The sequence below is a fragment of the Coregonus lavaretus genome (genome assembly GCF_964263955.1).
Source record: "Coregonus lavaretus genome assembly, chromosome: 5".
NCBI classification, from domain to species: domain Eukaryota; kingdom Metazoa; phylum Chordata; class Actinopteri; order Salmoniformes; family Salmonidae; genus Coregonus; species Coregonus lavaretus.
The window spans coordinates 49,132,319-49,152,621 of NC_139992.1; the positions used below are offsets into that span (position 1 = coordinate 49,132,319).

Here is a 20,303-nt window from a genome sequence, read left to right on the forward strand (position 1 = left end):
TTATAAGAAATCCCGCTATGACCTCCGACGAACCATCAAACAGGCAAAGAGTCAATACAGGACTAAGATTGAATCGTACTACACTGGCTCTGACGCTCGTCGGATGTGGCAGGGCTTGAAAACTATTACAGACTACAAAGGGAAGCACAGCCGCGAGCTGCCCAGTGACACAAGCCTACCAGACGAGCTAAACCACTTCTATGCTCGCTTCGAGGCAAGCAACACTGAAGCATGCATGAGAGCACCAGCTGTTCCGGATGACTATGTGATCACGCTCTCCGTAACCGATGTGAGTAAGACTTTTAAGCAGGTCAACATTCACAAGGCCGCAGGGCCAGACGGATTACCAGGACGTGTACTCCGAGCATGTGCTGACCAACTGGCAAGTGTCTTCACTGACATTTTCAACATGTCCCTGACTGAGTCTGTAATACCAACATGTTTCAAGCAGACCACCATAGTCCCCGTGCCCAAGGACTCTAAGATAACCTGCCTAAATGACTACCGACCCGTAGCACTGACGTCTGTAGCCATGAAGTGCTTTGAAAGGCTGGTCATGGCTCACATCAACAGCATTATCCCAGAAACCCTAGACCCACTCCAATTTGCATACCGCCCCAACAGATCCACAGATGATGCAATCTCTATTGCACTCCACACTGCCCTTTCCCACCTGGACAAGAGGAACACCTACGTGAGAATGCTATTCATTGACTACAGCTCAGCATTCAACACCATAGTGCCCTCTAAGCTCATCACTAAGCTAAGGATCCTGGGACTAAACACCTCCCTCTGCAACTGGATCCTGGACTTCCTGACGGGCCGCCCCCAGGTGGTAAGGGTAGGTAACAACACATCTGCCACACTGATCCTCAACACGGGGGCCCCTCAGGGGTGCGTGCTCAGTCCCCTCCTGTACTCTCTGTTCACCCATGACTGCATGGCCAGGCACGACTACAACACCATCATTAAGTTTGCCGACGTCACAACAGTGGTAGGCCTGATCACCGACAACGATGAGACAGCCTATAGGGAGGAGGTCAGAGATCTGGCCGTGTGGTGCCAGGACAACAACCTCTCCCTCAACGTGACCAAGACAAAGGAGATGATTGTCGACTACAGGAAAAAAAAGAGGACTGAGCACGCCCCCATTGTCATCGACGGGGCTGTAGTGGAACAGGTTGAGAGCTTCAAGTTCCTTGGTGTCCACATCACCAACGAATTATCATGGTCCAAACACACCAAGACAGTCGTGAAGAGGGCACGACAAAGCCTATTCCCCCTCAGGAGACTGAAAAGATTTGGCATTGGTCCTCAGATTCTCAAAAAATTCTACAGCTGCACCATCGAGAGCATCCTGACTGGTTGCATCACCGCCTGGTATGGCAACTGCTTGGCCTCCGACCGCAAGGCACTACAGAGGGTAGTGCGTACGGCCCTGTACATCACTGGGGCCAAGCTTCCTGCCATCCAGGACCTCTATACCAGGCGGTGTCAGAGGAAGGCCCTCAAAATTGTCAAAGACTCCAGCCACCCTAGTCATAGACTGTTCTCTCTGCTACCGCACGGCAAGCGGTACCGGAGTGCCAAGTCTAGGTCCAAAAGACTTCTCAACAGCTTCTACCCCCAAGCCATAAGACTCCTGAACAGCTAATCATGGCTACCCGGACTATTTGCACTGCCCCCCCACCCCATCCTTTTTACGCTGCTGCTACTCTGTTAATTATTTATGCATAGTCACTTTACTCTACCCACATGTACATATTACCTCAACTACCTCAACTAGCCGGTGCCCCCGCACATTGACTTTGCAACGGTACCCCCCTGTATATATAGCCTCCCTACTGTCACTTTATTTTACTTCTGCTCTTTTTTTTCCTCAACACTTTTTTTGTTGTTGTTTTATTTTTACTTTTTTTTGTTTAAAATAAATGCACTGTTGGTTAAGGGCTGTAAGTAAGCATTTCACTGTAATGTCTGCACCTGTTGTATTCGGCGCATGTGACCAATACAATTTGATTTGATTTGATTTGATTTAGTACGTAGAATATTAATAGTAATAATTTCAACGAGCGATTGTATTCTATCGGTCTAATAAAGGCAGATATTTACGTGATTTGAACCAACCTTCTCTCCTTTCAGTCCTGGGGCTCCCTCTACTCCATTGATACCCCCGTTCCCTTTTCCACCCTACACATCAACACAACACAACACAACACATCAACACATCATAATCAACACTTTTCAGAAGATTAGTGAGAATGATTTTGATTTGTGTGTGTATATAAATAATAAATAAATAATTAGGTGGGTGCTTATATTTGTCCTGTTTCACAAGTGTGTGTGTGAAATGGAAATGTTTTTCTTGCATATCCCAACCCCATCAGACACCCTTGGAGATTGGAATTACAGTGTTTGTGCTTACCTTCCGTCCTGTGAGTCCATTGATCCCTGGAAGTCCTGGGGTTCCAGGAATCCCCATCTCTCCCTGTGTCAAACAATGATGAAATACTTCAATTTCCACTGAAACTGTGTCTGAAACTGTGCAACCATTGACCATAGTCTGACAGTGACCTATTAGGTCAGAGGATTGAACAGTATACTAAATGGTATGCAGCGTGTGGCAGCTAGTTGCCACTACTGTAAACCTGGAGCACATTGTGTTGTTGTGATCATTGTATTGATTCCCACAGCAGGCAACTCACCTTTTCTCCATCTAGCCCAGTGCTTCCTATGCGTCCAGGTAGGCCTCGGAATCCCTGTGCAACAACCACAACCAAGAGTTACCTTTGATCATTGCATTACCATCTCATTAACATGCCTAATACATTATGATCAAGCCCTCACCTTCTCTCCTGTCTGCCCAGTATCCCCTGGTAAGCCAGGTTCACCTCTGTCACCCTAGGAATAGAATATCAGAATGGAACAGAATAGAACGACTGTATAATGATTCACAACATAACAGTTGACATGTTCTATTTGTCTAGTCTCTAATTTCTATGCTCTATGCCACACTCTCCTCACCTGATCTCCCTTCTGTCCCTGGAGACCCATGTCTCCTTTGGCTCCTGTGGCTCCGTCCAATCCATCGTCCCCGTTACGACCCTGTGACAACAACAAGCCAATCAACAAAGCCTGTTTTTGACCACATTCCACGCCACCATAGTATATATACAGTTATACTGATACTGTTTATTTTGACACTGTTAAAGTGTGTCAGATAAATACCCACCACTTCTCCATTGACTCCAGGCTCGCCAGTATCTCCCTGGAAGCACAGAACAACAGTGAGCATACACGTAGCAGCATCTGATAACAGTGGTTCCATGTAGCCTGTAGATTGATACATGCTGTATTTCCTACGGACCTTCTGGCCCACTGGTCCGCGGACCCCAAACAGCCCCATGGCTCCTTTGGCCCCTGCCTCTCCTTTGAGGCCCTTCAGATGGAGAACAAAAAGCTGAACGTTAGAACAGTATGTGCTTTGGCTTCCATGTTTTGGATAATGTATTTTCTCTTTCTGTTGGTGTTTGACTCTCTTTCTTTACATCTATTAGCAATCCACATCTTTTTCCACATAAAATGTTATTTCATCATTAGGGAGCACCTTAAACCCCGGGGGCCCGTCCTCTCCCTTCTCGCCTTTATCTCCATCGAAACCTGGGGAGCCTCGCTCTCCCTAAAACAAACAAACAAAACAGATAAACAGCCTCTTCAGCGGGAAAACACACAATGTGAAAATGCAAAAGCTCTCTCTCTAAAATAACATTTTTTTTAAGGATGATTGCTCTGGAACTAAAAACTAGCATTCAAAATACATTTTGGGGGACTTGTTTTCGGGGACTTGTTTCTCACCCCTTCTCCTTTTAAGCCCTTGTAGCCTCTGGGTCCCTGGATTTGGAGAGGGCTTCCCTAAACATAAAGAAGGTACATCATATATTAATGAATCATACACAAAACACTCTTAGCGTAGTACTTATGTCATGTATACCTCACCCTCTCTCCTTGTACTCCTGCTAAACCTCTGTCACCCTGTGAAAATATATTACGTCAGCAGGTATTTTATGAAAGGAATCAATGGCTTATAACATTCATACTATGATTAAAATACAAACACTGTAAATCAGTGTCATACACCAAATGGTGCCCAGCCTGTATGGGCCTATGAGATACTATTTATTTGAAGTCTGTGTGTAGAAAACACAAACTATATACTATATGGCTGTATCAGGTAGTTACATATAAAAATTTACTCTTCATTTTCATTTTCCACATCCCTATATACACACAAAAATCGACTGAAGTTAATCGAAATAGACTGGCCACATGGTGAGTGTTGAAACAGGTTTAAAAAATAGGGTTCTAAAGAGGGTTTAAAGAGACAGAAGTGACACTTCAATAGAACGAGCAGAGAATTTGACTGAACGCTGAAACACCGGGCTGTCAAAACCATCTTTAAAACTATCTCTAAAGTAAAAGTATCTAAATTATCTGGAGAACCTGAGTGGACGTATGAGTGTTTGAAAATCTAAAATCTCAAAGTATTTAGTAAGACCCACTCAATCGCACATTTTTTTTTTTTTTTCACAGAATAGTCAAAAATTACCATGTCATCAAAGAAGTAACAGTCAATCTACCTTTGCTCCTTTGCTGCCCGGGAAGCCCTTTGGACCCTAAGTAAAAGAGGTCAAGGGTCAAGGTAGCTATGTAACAAATGTCCTTAACTACATGACTGTACCAGAGGAGGCTGGTGGGAAGAGCTATAGGAGGATGGGCTCATTCTAATGGCTGGAATGGTATCAAACACATAACACATGGAAACCACTTTGATGGCGTTCGATTCATTGCATTCCAGTATTTACAATGAGCCGTCCTTCTATAGCTTCTCCCAACAGCCTCCTCTGGACTGTCCATATCATGAAAGGTGATGATGTTAACTCACAGTGTGACCTGGGGCTCCTAAGACTCCTGCAGTGCCCTTTTCACCCTGTCACAAACAAAACACATCACAAATATAAAAATGGTGTATATTGTGCCATCCTGTTGTTACTGCGTCATGATGAGCAGCTTTTCTATCTTTTACAATGCTGCCAAGAATCTATCTCTGAGGTCATTAAGCCCATTGTTCCGTCTCACCCTGCGACCTGTGATCCCGACCACACCCCTGACGCCTGGTTCCCCCGGGATACTGTCACCCTTATCTCCTTTCATCCCAGGTAGACCAGGTGGACCCTTTGGTAAACAGAAAACATCCATTATGTTACATGATAACCATAGGAAGGGAAACAGTGCCTAGGGCAAGTTATATTTCTCCATACCTCTATTCCAGTTTTCCCTTTAGTTCCTGGAGTCCCGGATGATCCGTTCTTACCCCTTCTACCCCTGTCCCCCTACAGATGAACAAAAACAGTAAGAACACATCTTACTTTATAACAATTATCTTCCTACTTAGTAGGCAGTATTTTTGCCCTTTAAAAACATAACTTTGTTCTGGCTTTCTGGTTAGTGCTGAATATGACATAAATTGGGCGGCAACATTTTTGGGACCACATGATCTGACCAGGAAATAGGCTAAAACTACAAGGCCTGGAGTTTCTTATAACTACAGTACAAGGTGTTGAGTCTCTTACAACTACAGTACAAGGTGTTGAGTCTCTTATAACTACAGTTCAAGGTGTTGAGTCTCTTATAACTACAGTACAAGGTGTTGACTTTCCTATAACTACATTTACATTTACATTTACATTTGAGTCATTTAGCAGACGCTCTTATCCAGAGCGACTTACAGGAGCAATTAGGGTTAAGTGCCTTGCTCAAGGGCACATCGACAGATTTTTCACCTAGTCGGCTCGGGGATTAGAACCAGCGACCTTTCGGTTACTGGCACAACGCTCTTAACCACTAAGCTACCTGCCACTACAGTACAAGGTGTTGAGTTTCCTATAACTACAGTACAAGGTGTTGAGTTTCCTATAACTACAGTACAAGGTGTTGAGTTTCTTATAACTACAGTACAAAGCCTTCCAGTAATCAGGACAAACTCCTGGCCCCAGGTTGAAGGGATGGTCGGGGAGCTCCTCACCTCTCTTCCCGCCTCTCCTGGGTCTCCTGGTTGGCCCCTCAGGCCCTGAGAACCTGAGATACCGGGGTTACCACGGACACCCTGAATACCCTGAGCTCCAGAGGGCCCCGGTTCACCAGGCTCACCCTGACAGAGGGAAAAGGACAGACATGCAGACACAGACAAAAAGAGAGACAGAGACAGAGATAGAGAGAGAGACATACAGACAGAAGGAGAGAAAGAGACAGAGATAGAGACAGACAGACAGACAGACAGACAGACAGACAGACAGACAGACAGACAGACAGACAGACAGACAGACAGACAGAAGGAGAGAATGAGAGACAGAGGGACCAAGATAGAAAGTGAATATTTATATTTTTTATCATTGATCTAATTACTGCACTGGTATAATTTAAATGATAATTAATTAATTCCATACGTTTTAGTGTTTTGGTTTGTAAATGGAAGATAAGAACAATTCATAAATTAATTGAAAGAGAAAGAGAGACAGAAAGACAATCACAGAGAGGGGGGCGGGACAGCTAATAGGAGACAGGTAAGGACAGTGTTGGTATTTCTCGAAGTTCAGTGTTTCCTCTTGACTATTGTATCTCCATAGCAACAATCAGGCCTCAGGTGACAAAATTGTCATTTGAAGCCAGTTAAAGTGTGGTCCTCTGTAGCTCAGCTGGTAGAGCACGGCGCTTGTAACGCCAAGGTAGTGGGTTCGATCCCCGGGACCACCCATACACAAAAAAATGTATGCACGCATGACTGTAAGTCGCTTTGGATAAAAGCGTCTGCTAAATGGCATATTATTATTATTATTATTATTAAAGCTGTAAGTAGGGGGCAGAGCTAAGTGATGGTGTGGGAGTCTACCTTAGTTCCGGGTGGACCAGCCTGTCCCACAGGACCTCTGTGGCCAATACCTGGCTCACCCTAAAAGCACAACAACACAACAATAGCAATAGGATACGTTTCATTTGCAAATATACAGTACAGTGTGCAGGAGTCCTTCTAGTTAGATATTTCAATAAATACAAATACTTAAATGTTCAAAACATGACTGCTTAAAAAGACCTTGGGTCGGGCTTTGCTTTGTCACATTACTGAATTCGAAAAGCATTTACCTTGTGTCCCTTTTCACCAAGTTCCCCCTTGTAGAACAAAGAGAATTGTCAACAAATGAGTTACAAAGGGATTGTTATTCAAGTGAATGCCCTCCATATGACTGTCTGCTTCTCATGTACCAAAATAGTACCGTTCCATTCAGACAGCCGGAGAGAAAAAAATTCCATAGAGTTTTTCAAGGATATCTTTTGTATCGACGCCGCCAACTAACAGACAGAATTATTAATACCACATTATTAATCCACTGAGGGATCAGAAATAGAACTCTGGGGACATCAAAGACCAACATTCTGTCTGAGCTTATAGGGGAAGATGTGGGTAGGTAGGTAGGTGTGTGTGTGTGTGTGTGTGTACGTGCATGCGTGAGACACTGATAATGAGATGTGGGTAGGAGGGGAGCGATGACACGTTTGATGTTGTGACCTGGTGACATTGTATAGTGACGTAAGGACAGACTGGGTTGAAATTACATTAAGGTACCCTTTATCAAAGGTTTGCGTTGATTTATAAGAGAGTTACAGACTATAAAACAAGTAGTTCTCGTCATTTTGGTGCTTGTGATACTGTAGCAAAGATGGTGTGAATTGTCTGCCATGCACAGGGTATCACTGATCAACAAATTAATAATACATTGTCACAAACGTCTTATACACCCTTAACAAACTATTTATAAAGGGTTCCTTATTGCAACGTGGTACTATAGAGATATGGGGGCCGATCCAGGACATTGTTATTTCACTCCATTTGAAGACACTTATTATTTGAAAATGATTGGTAGTCACCTTGGGTCCCTGAAGTCCATTTTCACCCGGTGCACCCTTTAGAAAACAGAAGGAACCACTCAAAAAGGAACACAAAAAGGAGTTTGATAGAAATGCGTGTTAGATGACGGTAACAGAACAGGCGTTTTTATCATGTCATCTTCACAGGACTTAGATTGGGGGATGTGTGTGAGTTTACCTTCAAATAGTCATATTCTGGCCCTGGATAGGGTCTTCCTCCTCCTTCCTCCTCATACTCTTCTTGTCTTCCTCTCTCTCTTTCCATCACCTGCCTCCGTCTCTCCCACTCCTCTCTCTCCCTGTCCAGGTCTCTGCCTCCCTCTATCTCTGTTCTCTCCCACTCCTCTCTCTCCCTGTCCAGGTCTCTGCCTCCCTCTATCTCTGTTCTCTCCCTCTCTAGTTCACTCTCCCTCTCCATTTGCAGATCTCTCTCCTTTTCCATTTTCTCCCTCTCTAGTTCTCTCTCCCTCTCTATTTTCGCTCTTTGCAACTCCAGCTCTGCTTCCCTCTCTCTCTCCATCTCCATCCTTTCCCTCTCTCTCTCCCTCTCGTATTCACCGTCTTCCTCCATGTCCCACTCAGAGTCGCCACTTCTCTCTTCCTCTCCCTCTCTTTCTGCATCATGGTATATCTCTCCTTCCATCTCTTTTCCTTTCTGTTCCACCATCCCCCCCTCTCTCTGTCTTTCCCAATGTGTCTCTTCCTCCTCCTCTGCTGCAATGGGTTCATCTCTCTCTCCCTCAATCTTCATCTCTCTCTCTCCATCTCCATCCTTTCCCTCTCTCTCTCCCTCCATCTCTGTTGGTGTCTCCCAGTCTCTTTCTGTCTCATAGTCGACCTCCCTCTCTGTATATGATTCAGGGTCAGGCTGAGGGTCTCTGTTTTCTTGTTTCTGTCTCTTGAACCACAAATAAAAAATGGATTGGTTTATTGATTGATTGCTTGATTCATTGGACATAAATAGCGATTGATTTATATGGATTCAAAATCAAAACTACAGTCCTTCCGTTGGGCAATTCACCAATATGTTTTGGCTGAGCAACACTTACATTTAATTTCTTGGAACCTCTTGCTCCCGACTGTGACTTTAAATACAGAAAGAGGGAATGTTCAGACATTGTTTACATTGACCGTGTAATAACTTATCTGAACCCATTTCCTGTGCCATTCCTTCCATGCTAACTGTTGATTTAATAACAACCTATGAGTAGTTGATATCATTGTAATAGAAAAATATCCCTAGTAAATAAATCTGTTTACTTTTTGTCCGTCATGGTATCGATTTCTTCCTCCGGCAGTTCCTGGCATGTATGCCTGAAACAGCAAAGACTCCAATATATCTGGCAATTGCCATTGTTTTCCAAAAATGAGGAACTCTTACAATGTATTTGAATGGTAAGCCATATTTCTTCAGTGTACTTACCATGTAATCAGGCCAGGAGGCGCTCTTCTTTACTCTGACCCGGACATGAGATGGGCTCCCCTGCCAATTCCCAAAACCACTTCATGAGTCATTGATCATAAGTCATTGATGTGCCATTACCACTGTGGGGAGTTCCCATGGTGCTTGGCCTACAGCCTTAGTGTTCCACTTTGTGTGTGCGTGTGCGTGTGCACATTCCTGGACCAAGTGTATATGTCCCTTCAGATTATGATGTATCAGAAATGGATTACAGTTAGATGAAAGAAGACACAAAGACTTTTGAACATTTGAACATTTACTTACATGCACACAGAGAGGTTAAATACAAAGGGAGAACATTATACCATCAAAATTTCACCAGTGAAAACAGGTTTGAATACTATATATTCTGAAGAATATAATGGAAACACATTTCATTGAAAAAGTAGTAACTAATACAGAAAATAAACAAAATACAATCTATTTCCATGTTTTCAATAAATAAAGTTTGGTCGAGGAATTGATAAGCAGCGATACACTGAAATCATCAGAATATGGTTGAAGAAATTATGAGGAGGTAAAAAGTGTTGTGATACTGAAGCGACAGAGAGAAGCTATACTATAGCTTAGGTCCAATGTAAAATGTTGAACTTCTTTAATAAATAAATTAGTTTATGCAAAGTCAACGCTAAAATAAAAAAAACATAATTTTATTCGTCCAATAATCATTATATAAGACACTGACTTGATTTAACTTAGCTTTACCTACAGTGAGGGAAAAAAGTATTTGATCGTCTGCTGATTTTGTACGTTTGCCTACTGACAAAGACATGATCAGTCTATGACTTTAATGGTAGGTTTATTTGAACAGTGAGAGACAGAATAACAACAAAAAAATCCTGAAAAACGCATGTCAAAAATGTTATAAATTGATTTGCATTTTAATGAGGGAAATAAGTATTTGACCCCCTCTCAATCAGAAAGATTTCTGGCTCCCAGGTGTCTTTTATACAGGTAACGAGCTGAGATTAGGAGCACACTCTTAAAGGGAGTGCTCCTAATCTCAGTTTGTTACCTGTATAAAAGACACCTGTCCACAGAAGCAATCAATCAATCAGATTCCAAACTCTCCACCATGGCCAAGACCAAAGAGCTCTCCAAGGATGTCAGGGACAGGATTGTAGACCTACACAAGGCTGGAATGGGCTACAAGACCATTGCCAAGCAGCTTGGTGAGAAGATGTCAACAGTTGGTGCGATTATTCGCAAATGGAAGAAACACAAATTACCTGTCAATCTCCCTCGGCCTGGGGCTCCATGCAAGATCTCACCTCGTGGAGTTGCAATGATCATGAGAACGGTGAGGAATCAGCCCAGAACTACACGGGAGGATCTTGTCAATGATCTCAAGGCAGCTGCGACCATAGTCACCAAGAAAACAATTGGTAACACACGACGCCGTGAAGGGCTGAAATCCTGCAGCGCCCGCAAAGTCCCCCTGCTCAAGAAAGCACATATACAGGCCCGTCTGAAGTTTGCCAATTAACATCTGAATGATTCAGAGGAGAACTGGGTGAAAGTGTTGTGGTCAGATGAGACCAAAATCGAGCTCTTTGCCATCAACTCAACTCGCCGTGTTTGGAGTAGAAGGAATGCTGCCTATGACCCCAAGAACACCATCCCCACTGTCAAACATGGAGGTGGAAACATTATGCTTTGGGGGTGTTTTTCTGCTAAGGGGACAGGACAACTTCACTGCATCAAAGGGACAATGGACGGGGCCATGTACCGTCAAATCTTGGGTGAGAACCTCCTTCCCTCAGCCAGGGCATTGAAAATGAGTCGTGGATGGGTATTCCAGCATGACAATCACCCAACACACACAGCCAAGGCAACAAAGGAGTGGCTCAAGAATAAGCACATTAAGGTCCTGGAGTGGCCTAGCCAGTCTCCAGACCTTAATCCCATAGAAAATCTGTGGAGGGAGCTGAAGGTTCAAGTTGCCAAACGTCAGACTCGAAACCTTAATGACTTGGAGAAGATCTGCAAAGAGGAGTGGGACAAAATCCCTCCTGAGATGTGTGCAAACCTGGTGGCCAACTACAAGAAACGTCTGAGCTCTGTGATTGCCAACAAGGGTTTTGCCACCAAGTACTAAGTCATGTTTTGCAGAGGGGTCAAATACTTATTTCCCTCATTAAAATACAATCAATGTATAACATTTTTGACATGCATTTTTCTGGATAGTTTTGTTGTTATTCTGTCTCTCACTGTTCAAATAAACCTACCATTAAAATTATAGACTGATCATGTCTTTGTCAGTGGGCAAACGTACAAAATCAGCAGGGGATCAAATACTTTTTTCCCACACTGTATGTATATTTAATCTTTTAGGTACTTGGTTTAGGTATAAGACACGATTCTGGTCATAGAAGTGGCATTGGACGAGTGACTTTGGATGAATGACATCATCATTGCGCGACGAAAAGATGTCCCTCCTCATGTTATGCTGGTCAGGTTCAGGGTAGACTGCTCCTCACCAGCGATACACTTCACTTCACAGTTTATACAAACTCTCCGTGCTTACAAATCTACAGTCTCAATCTTTGTGGATTTAGGAAAGGTCCTGTGTTCAAAAAAAGTAAACAAATAAAACAGAAAAAACTCTTTCATCAGTTTGCTTGTGTATAAATTCACTCATGAAGAGTTCATATTTTGGTTGCAGCTCTTGACATTCCCATTTAGGCAAAGTTCAGAGGTCATGCTCAGTGCATGCTGGTATATGGACGTCTTCCATTGCAAGTTGGCCCAGTTGTGTCCAATCTTTAAATACTTTTTTATAATGCTGGCCTTGTTTAAAATTACAATTCAAATTGTGGTACCTTTTGCACTGGTGAAATGTTCACAGTTGTTAGTAAGAGGAAAGATCACCATATTCATGCACCCACAGTCCAACGGAGGCATGCATGGACTGAAGCATGGTTAGTAAAGACGAATAGAAGTCTAGGTGTGTCCATTTACACCCCATAACCCTCAGGATCATGGTTAGTAAAGAGCCAGGTAGAATCACAAAGTCAGTCACAGACTTACCTTCTCTGTTTCTTCCGTGGTGCTGGGAAGGATAGGTGTGGTGAATTCCCCCTGCTTTGTAACAAAATGTAGCATGTTTCAAGAACTATATATAATACAGCAAACACACAGCAACATGTCACATATCCATGTCACAGCATTCTACGACTCAACTCAGCTGTCCATGGTGCTGGCTCTGCTTGCCACAGTTTGCACTTTACAATGTATCTCAGGAAAAGAGCTCCAGATTCATACCTTTTCTCTGTCTCCCGGTGACTGGGATGGATATGGACCTAAAGTTGTCAGGCCACTCTGTAAGAAACATGGACATATAATGAGTAATGACCACTATTGGACAGAATGCTGTATCTGCATTTCCTGGTTCAAAGGTCAAAGTGAAAATTAAATGTTTTACTATCTGTTGTCTTTACTATCATTTGTCTATATGTAGAGATACAGGGGCAAAGAAAAAGTGCTCACCTCTTTGCTCATTCCATGTAGTGTGCTTTCTGTTGTGATTTCAAACTCCTCTTGCTCGTCCACTGACAGTAAGGGATCATCTGTGGAATCCTGTTCCAAAAATTAAGAAAAAAACTATATAAACATAAACATTCCATTCTAAAAAACTTTACGAACGTCACAAAATAATGACGCCACTACTGGTGAGTGAGACAGTTGTCTGAGTTCGACACACAATTCACAATTAATACCCAGTGTGGTGTGTCATCAATACCCTGGCATACAATCATAAACTAATACATTCCTAGTTATTAATTATTTTCAGGGAAGTGGGTGGGCACCCTAATCAACTATATACATCTATGTGGGAGAAAATATTACTTCCTCATTTTGTCTCTAGAGATGTACGCATGCAAGGTCAACTACACACCCTCTTCATGAATGTGTGTGATTGACTCATTAATAAATGTATTGTATCGGAGTAATAGAGTTTGCAGCTAGATTGGAAAGTTTGAATTAGGAGCGTTCCCACACATGCTGATCACTAGCATAACAAAACCAGGGCATCGCTATAAGAGTCAAAGTATTTGTGTGGGCAATGGGCAGCCCCGTGAGCTAAATGTGTCATAACAACCCTGAGGTGTATTAGGAAAGCTGACGTCATTGGGTGTCCATCCACAGAACTAATATGGACATATACTGTAGTTATGATTAATAATATGTACCAATCAAATAATTAGGAATTATAATTTCTCACCTCATATTCATAACTGTATTCTTCCCCATCGTTAAATTCCTCCTCCTCCGCCTCCTCCGCCTCCTCCGTACTCGTCTTTAGAGAGGAGAGAAAAAGGTGAGTCCCTTATGTAAATTATATCAAGAGGAGATATCTTTCATAAACATTTCTATCATAATCATGTATTTGATGCAAAGCAGCAAACAGAGAGTGCAGGACATGACTTACGTGACATACAAGTCTTAAACAATAAGGACAAAACAAAAAAGCAAGTTAGGAGAAAAAAAGCATGCTTTTAGTTGTTTTAAAATGTCTGTTATGATGATTTAATACCTTTTATTGGTTAAGTTAGGCACAGAAAGTACAGTTTAATAAGCTTAGTTTTGATTTAGATTTAGAATTCGATAAATGTTAGGTTTGCTGAGAAATAAATGATAGTAATTATTTGTCTCACTGTCATTTAAAGTAGTTGAGGTTAAGACTGGTAGGGGTGACATGCTTAGCAACAGACTGTGACAACGTAAATGTTAGACATGTTTAGTTTGGGCGTTTATATGGTTATTTTGACTCCATCTTTAGTTTGGGCGTTTACCAGGCGTTGTCTTTGCCTCTTATGTCGTCCTTTCTGTCCCTTGCCCTGGTTCAGAATTTCACAGTTAAAAGTTGTAAAGATCTAACATGCTGATATTTACATTTACATTTTAGTCATTTAGAAGACGCTCTTATCCAGAGCGACTTACAGTTAGTGAGTGCATACATTTTCATACTGGCCCCCCGTGGAAATCGAACCCACAACCCTGGCGTTGCAAGCGCCATGCTCTACCAACTGAGCTACACAGGGCTATGTCATGGGTTGATTAATGGGAGAGAAAATAATTGATTGGAAAATTCTGAAAATGGTTGGAAATGTAAATTTAAGGAAATGTTTCAGGGTTAAGAAAGTTTACATATTTTCTTTGACAGTATCTATTTAGACCTATTTAAATATAACATTAGTTTGTATAGTCATGAATACAAATAGGTTGTGAACAACTTAAGTTTAATCGCATGATTCAAGTTAAACACACTTTTCTCAAATTTGGAAATTGTGTTGAATCCAACAAGGTTGTGTTAAAAAATCAGATTTATAAAAAAAAAAAAAGGGATCTATTTGTAGTGACATCACCTTCCGTTCTCGACTCTTCTTTTTCTTCAAGGAGTCTTCCCCACTGAGGAGAACAATTTCTACTATTGCCCCTGGTACCTCAGAGACCCTCTAAAACACACACACAGAGATCGTCTTCGATTAATTGTTCACTTTTAAAAGTCAATTTGATAGACACGGTTCGGTTGTGGGTAGAAGAGGTACCCCTTACCTCTTCGGACGTAGTGTGGTTAAATGTTGAGTTTGATAAAGTCAACTTGGGCGTGGGAGCTTCACTGAAGTCCTCGTCCACTGTCAGTGTCCTCTCTATCCCCTTAGAGGTGCTCTCGATCCCCCCCACGTCTTGGTCTCCATTAAGGGCATTAGGAGTGGTGACACCCCAGAATGTGGGGCCTTCTGCTGTTTCATTCAAAGCATCCTTCAGAAGATAGAGAATGGATGAATAATTACATGGTACAACAGTTTATCTGATCGGATACATAATTAGACTGGGCTATAGAATATGGGTTGATTTCTGGGATACAGATAAAGACTAGTCCTGGACTAAAAACCATCCTCAACGGAGAATCTCCATAGAACTAGCTCTGGTTTGTGTGTTAGGGTTAGGCTTAATATGTGTGAGGGAAAGCGTTTCTATGTCATGTAGCATGTTTGGAGTGGATACTTACAGAGTTAGGTTCTGGTAGCTGTCTGTCTAGGTCAGAGTCAGCCTCCTCTATGGTGTCCATCTCTGTCAGAGGCTCCTTGGAGACCTCATCCTTTACAGAGCTCTGTTCAAAACACACACTCATGAGTCCAGCACTAACATTCTCCCGAGTCCAGCACTAACACACTCATGAGTCCAGAACTAACTAAGAGTTCTGACACCAGGCTTGTCACCAGGGTTATGGTAAATTCAATTTAAATTCAGTCAATTCAGGAAGTGAATTGACATTCCAATTCCAATTTTCCTCACTGAACCCACTAAATGACCAGGTATGGCCCCCCGTGTGATTAGGGATGACGAGATATGTATGGACTGTGTACGTACTGTGTAGTCAGTGATAATGTTGGAGCCGTGTTTCTCCTCCTTCTCCTTGGCTCTCCTAGAGGTGGTTAGCTCCTGCAGAAGCTCCTCCATGCCGTCCTGCAGCAGCCTGTCAATCAGTGCCTTCAGCAAGGGCAGCTGTGAAACAGAGTCCTTCTTAATGGGACAGCCATCTTGGGCTGTGAAATTAAAAACTCTTTGAACTATAAAACTGTTTGGGATTCGGAGTCAAGAGCTTACCCTTATGCCATAGTCTTCAAACATGACTTCAATGTTCTGGGCAGGAGAAAATAAAACATTTTTTTGATGATTTGTTGTCTACTATGAAATGTATGTGCCGTTAATGTAGTTCTAAGATGTCTACCTTCATCTCAGCTGCTTTCCCTGGAAGACCAGCGTCACCCTGTGGAATAGGAGTATGACAGGTCAAAACAATGTCATTTCCAAAGTCCTCACTTATTTAGTTTCACTGATTGGATGTGTGAAACAATATTTAGTAACACTTTATAATACATTTCACGAATAAGCATGAATAAACTATTTTCTTTTCTTCTTTTTTTGCTGAGCACACAGTACCTTCTCTCCTTTCAATCCCCTCTCACCTTGCTCTCCCTGAACATATAAAGTAGACACATTAAAATTCCACATCAGTAATATCTTCACTCATCAATTAAGTAATGTCAGCAATATCTCTTACCTTCATCCCCGGTGGACCCTAAACACAGAGACAGAGAAGCAGAGAGGGAAACATGCATTCAGAATGTATGATATCAAGCACATTCCATATACAAGCCTAAAGCCAAGCCCAGCTAGCCAACTTGGGATCATATCAACTCATAAAAATCACGTCATATATTGGATCATATATAATTAATCAATCAATACACCATCCATCCATCCATCCACCAATACATCCATCCATCCACCAATCCATCCATCCAATCCACCAATCCATCCACCAATCCATCCATCCATCCATCCATCCATCCATCCATCCACCAATCCACCCATCCATCCATCCACCAATCCATCCATCCCCCAATCCATCCATCCACCCACCCACCAACCCACCAATCCATCCATCAACCCACCAATCCATCCAGCCACCAACCCACCCATCCATCAACCCACCAATCCATCCACCCACCCACCAACCCACCAATCCATCCATCCATCCACCAACCCACCAATCCATCCATCTATCCATCTATCCACCAATCCATCCACCAATTCATCCATCCACCAATCCATCCATATCAATCAATCAATCAATCAATCAATCAATCAATCAACATATACAGTATACACACCTTGCCAGGCAGTTGTTGGGTGTAGATGCTGCAGCTGACTATACCCATTAGATTCATTCAAAGATAGAACCATGCAGAGTTTGAACATTGTGCTTACTTTAGCCCCAGGAGGTCCCATTGGCATAGGGAATGCCTGTCTCATCTCTTCAAGGGTGGCACCCTGGGAACATTCATCAACAATACAGTCAGAGGCAAATATGGTTAAAATATCTAATGCCATTATCATATTCCTCCTATTAATCACATCCTATTTAACAGTACTGCAGGAAGTACTTTTCAAGATGCATGACATTCTATTCATGGTAAGCTTTCGTTGCTTTGGTTCTCTCTGAGAGGAAGCCATCAGACCTGGGTTCAAATATTATTTGAAATAATTTCAAATACTGAATCTGTGTTTGATTGAGCTGGTCTGGCTTAATGGACAAATAGAATAGTCCCAAAACTGTAAACTTCACTCATCTGGCACTCCAGGCAGACTAGAGCAAAAGCTCAAAGTATTTGAAAGATTTCAAATAGTATTTGAACCCAGGTCTGGAGGTCATAGACAAGGGGTCCCCAATTAAAAGCCTTGAGCGGATGGTCGGAGGGCCGGAACATAGTTATAAATAATTTGTACACTGCAAAATGACAGCAAGAATTCCAAACAGATATAGTATTTGACAAAAACTGAATAATTTCAAACCTTGATTACACAGGGATATGATCACATATGCCTCTATTTATGCGTAGGAATACTTGGGAACAGATTTCCTAAATTAAAATGACTTTGAGCTCATTTCCTGGGGATTTTAGTCTTTCATGTCCAAAACCGAAAATTATAAATACATGTATATATATTGTATATATATATATTTTTTTTTATTAAAAAACAAATAAATAAATATATATATATTTTTAAATCATTTTTTTTTTTTACTTGGTGGGGGCTAATAAAACCACCAGCCTGTGGGACGCCTATTGGAGAACCCTGCCATAGACAGACGGGTTATCATGGATAATGTCGAAGATTGTCCTTACATGGTGCACCAGTTTGTAGGGAATTTGGAGATGTACTTACCTCATGTTGAGTGACCAGAACATGGGTACCAGGTGGGCCTGGAGCACCCGCTTCCCCTTTTTTCCCCTGGGGGGAAGATAGGAGCAATGAACAACTGGGCTTAATTATCATATTAATAATTTGATGACAATTAATACTGCCTTATTAAAATAAAATAACTTACATCAGTTCCAGATTCACCATTATCACCCTAGGGTTAGAAAATAAAAATCACAAAAATTGTTTATTGTGTTGGTGTGTTTGGGGAATAGCCAGACTTGCTCCAAATCATACCTTTTTGCCATCAACTCCTCTTAGTCCTTGTTCTCCCTGTCACAAGAGAATAATTAGGAGAAGTCTTCATTTTGGGGTATTTGTGGGTATTTTTTAAGTGATCTTAAGTAGAACAGAGCAGGAACATCAAATCAATAAAATATTTGACACAGAGAAACAAAAATGCTCACATCTTTTCCAGCCAGTCCTCTCTTTCCATCAATGCCAGGTCTCCCCTACATATCAAGGAGACAAATATATCACTCACAAACTGGCAAAAAAAATCTAACTACAGATAGATAATGAAATAGTCAGTGTTTTTGTTATACAAATCATAGCCAAGTACAATTGTTGGATTTTAAGTCATGTAATATTTCATTACTGTATGTTATGATGATGACAATGACAGAAACATACTCACTGGGGTCCCAGGTAACCCGGGCATTCCAGCAATCCCCACCCTGCCTTGTTCTCCTTTCTCTCCCCTCTGCTCAGAGACACACACACACACACACACACACACACACACACACACACACACACACACACACACACACACACACAAGCGCACACACAAACGCACATGCAAGCGCACACGCACACACATGTATATATAAAGTGGGCTTCCTTGCCCTTCTGCATACATTATGGTATTCTTAAATGACTCATGGATGACTAACAATCATCAAACTCGTACAACATTGCTACTATATAATGTTAAATGAATTGGCTTTAATCATCAATACCCTATAGGTGAACTTTTGACAAGCTCTTGCTGAGAGAAGTCCACATACTATGCACAGCAGAAGGCTTTCTCATCAGTGGCCTTGAACATGTAAATTATGAAAATCACACCACCAACTGTATGGTTTTTGATCATTTAAATTAATAATACATACTCTTTGATTCTTGAAGAATATAACTTATAAAAGCCTTGTGAGCTAGTTCAACTGTCTAACCCCATCGCAACCCAAACCATCTTCTGAAGTACTTCATTAGTCCATGCACATCATCAATCAATGTAATGTAGTGTAACGCAAGAGGGAAACTGCAGTAGTCCTGGAGAGCCACAGCCGGTGCAGGTTTGTTTCACCCAGCAGTAACACTCCCTGAATCAACTGATCAACAACTAAGAACAGTCTTTCATTTAGACCACAATTGGTTTAATCAAGTTTATCAGAGCTGGGCTTTAAACACACCATGTAGCTCTGTAGGACTGCACCTCTGATTAAAGGAATAGAGCAACATTTGTTTATTCAAAGGGTGTGAATACTGCACTCACCGTTCCTGGCTCGCCTGTCTTTCCTGGGTCACCCTGCAGACAGGAAACCATTCAAAACACAACACCTTTTTATGGATTGAACAATCAACATCCAATTTTGTTAATGTGAACTCTTACTGTGATAATGGTTCTGTTATGCTGACTAACAACAACAAAACATCTAGCCTATGTACGTGTATGTTTGTGTGTGTGTTCACATTAGAATAACAACAACATATGTGAAAGGAAGTGAGGGCAAGAGGTGTCCAAACCTTGGATCCAGGTTTTCCTGGTAACTCATCCAGACCATCTCTCCCTGACCCAGACCCTACCTGTCAAACATGTTATCATGGGTCAGATGTAAACATCGGATGTAAACATCAGTTACAACAATGTAACACCAATATAAGCCCTCAACCTTCACCCTGTAGGTTACAGTTATTTAGAGGTCATTCAACGTTGTGGGTTTTACATACATAGCTTTTATCAGCCTGTTCACAGAACGTTTGAAAAGTCTTAGCGATGCTACTTAGCGATAGAGCTCTTCATTGTTTACTCATGTGATCATACCGTTCCTGGTGGACCTGGTTTTCCCTCAGGACCCTA

The 20,303-nt window shown here is 42.0% G+C and overlaps 1 protein-coding gene across 1 annotated transcript in view; it reads right to left on the bottom strand.

Moving 5' to 3' along the window:
* LOC311129302 (uncharacterized protein) overlaps nt 1-20,303 on the bottom strand; it is a gene marked incomplete at both ends in the record, with an annotated part of 90,150 nt that overhangs the window by 17,730 nt on the left and 52,117 nt on the right. The window contains 33 exons of the mRNA XM_084161583.1: nt 2,128-2,190; nt 2,426-2,488; nt 2,706-2,759; nt 2,848-2,901; nt 3,025-3,105; nt 3,233-3,268; nt 3,368-3,439; nt 3,608-3,679; nt 3,856-3,912; nt 3,997-4,032; nt 4,638-4,673; nt 4,943-4,987; nt 5,137-5,232; nt 5,319-5,390; nt 6,083-6,208; nt 6,947-7,006; nt 7,198-7,224; nt 7,981-8,016; nt 13,668-13,742; nt 14,812-14,901; nt 15,002-15,208; nt 15,459-15,560; nt 15,821-15,955; nt 16,058-16,093; nt 16,182-16,220; nt 16,515-16,532; nt 18,185-18,250; nt 18,458-18,493; nt 18,628-18,672; nt 18,858-18,923; nt 19,719-19,751; nt 19,970-20,029; nt 20,268-20,300. Of these exons, the coding sequence (XP_084017709.1) occupies nt 2,128-2,190; nt 2,426-2,488; nt 2,706-2,759; nt 2,848-2,901; nt 3,025-3,105; nt 3,233-3,268; nt 3,368-3,439; nt 3,608-3,679; nt 3,856-3,912; nt 3,997-4,032; nt 4,638-4,673; nt 4,943-4,987; nt 5,137-5,232; nt 5,319-5,390; nt 6,083-6,208; nt 6,947-7,006; nt 7,198-7,224; nt 7,981-8,016; nt 13,668-13,742; nt 14,812-14,901; nt 15,002-15,208; nt 15,459-15,560; nt 15,821-15,955; nt 16,058-16,093; nt 16,182-16,220; nt 16,515-16,532; nt 18,185-18,250; nt 18,458-18,493; nt 18,628-18,672; nt 18,858-18,923; nt 19,719-19,751; nt 19,970-20,029; nt 20,268-20,300 (2,127 nt within the window). The remainder of the gene's footprint in view (nt 1-2,127; nt 2,191-2,425; nt 2,489-2,705; nt 2,760-2,847; nt 2,902-3,024; nt 3,106-3,232; nt 3,269-3,367; nt 3,440-3,607; nt 3,680-3,855; nt 3,913-3,996; nt 4,033-4,637; nt 4,674-4,942; nt 4,988-5,136; nt 5,233-5,318; nt 5,391-6,082; nt 6,209-6,946; nt 7,007-7,197; nt 7,225-7,980; nt 8,017-13,667; nt 13,743-14,811; nt 14,902-15,001; nt 15,209-15,458; nt 15,561-15,820; nt 15,956-16,057; nt 16,094-16,181; nt 16,221-16,514; nt 16,533-18,184; nt 18,251-18,457; nt 18,494-18,627; nt 18,673-18,857; nt 18,924-19,718; nt 19,752-19,969; nt 20,030-20,267; nt 20,301-20,303) is intronic.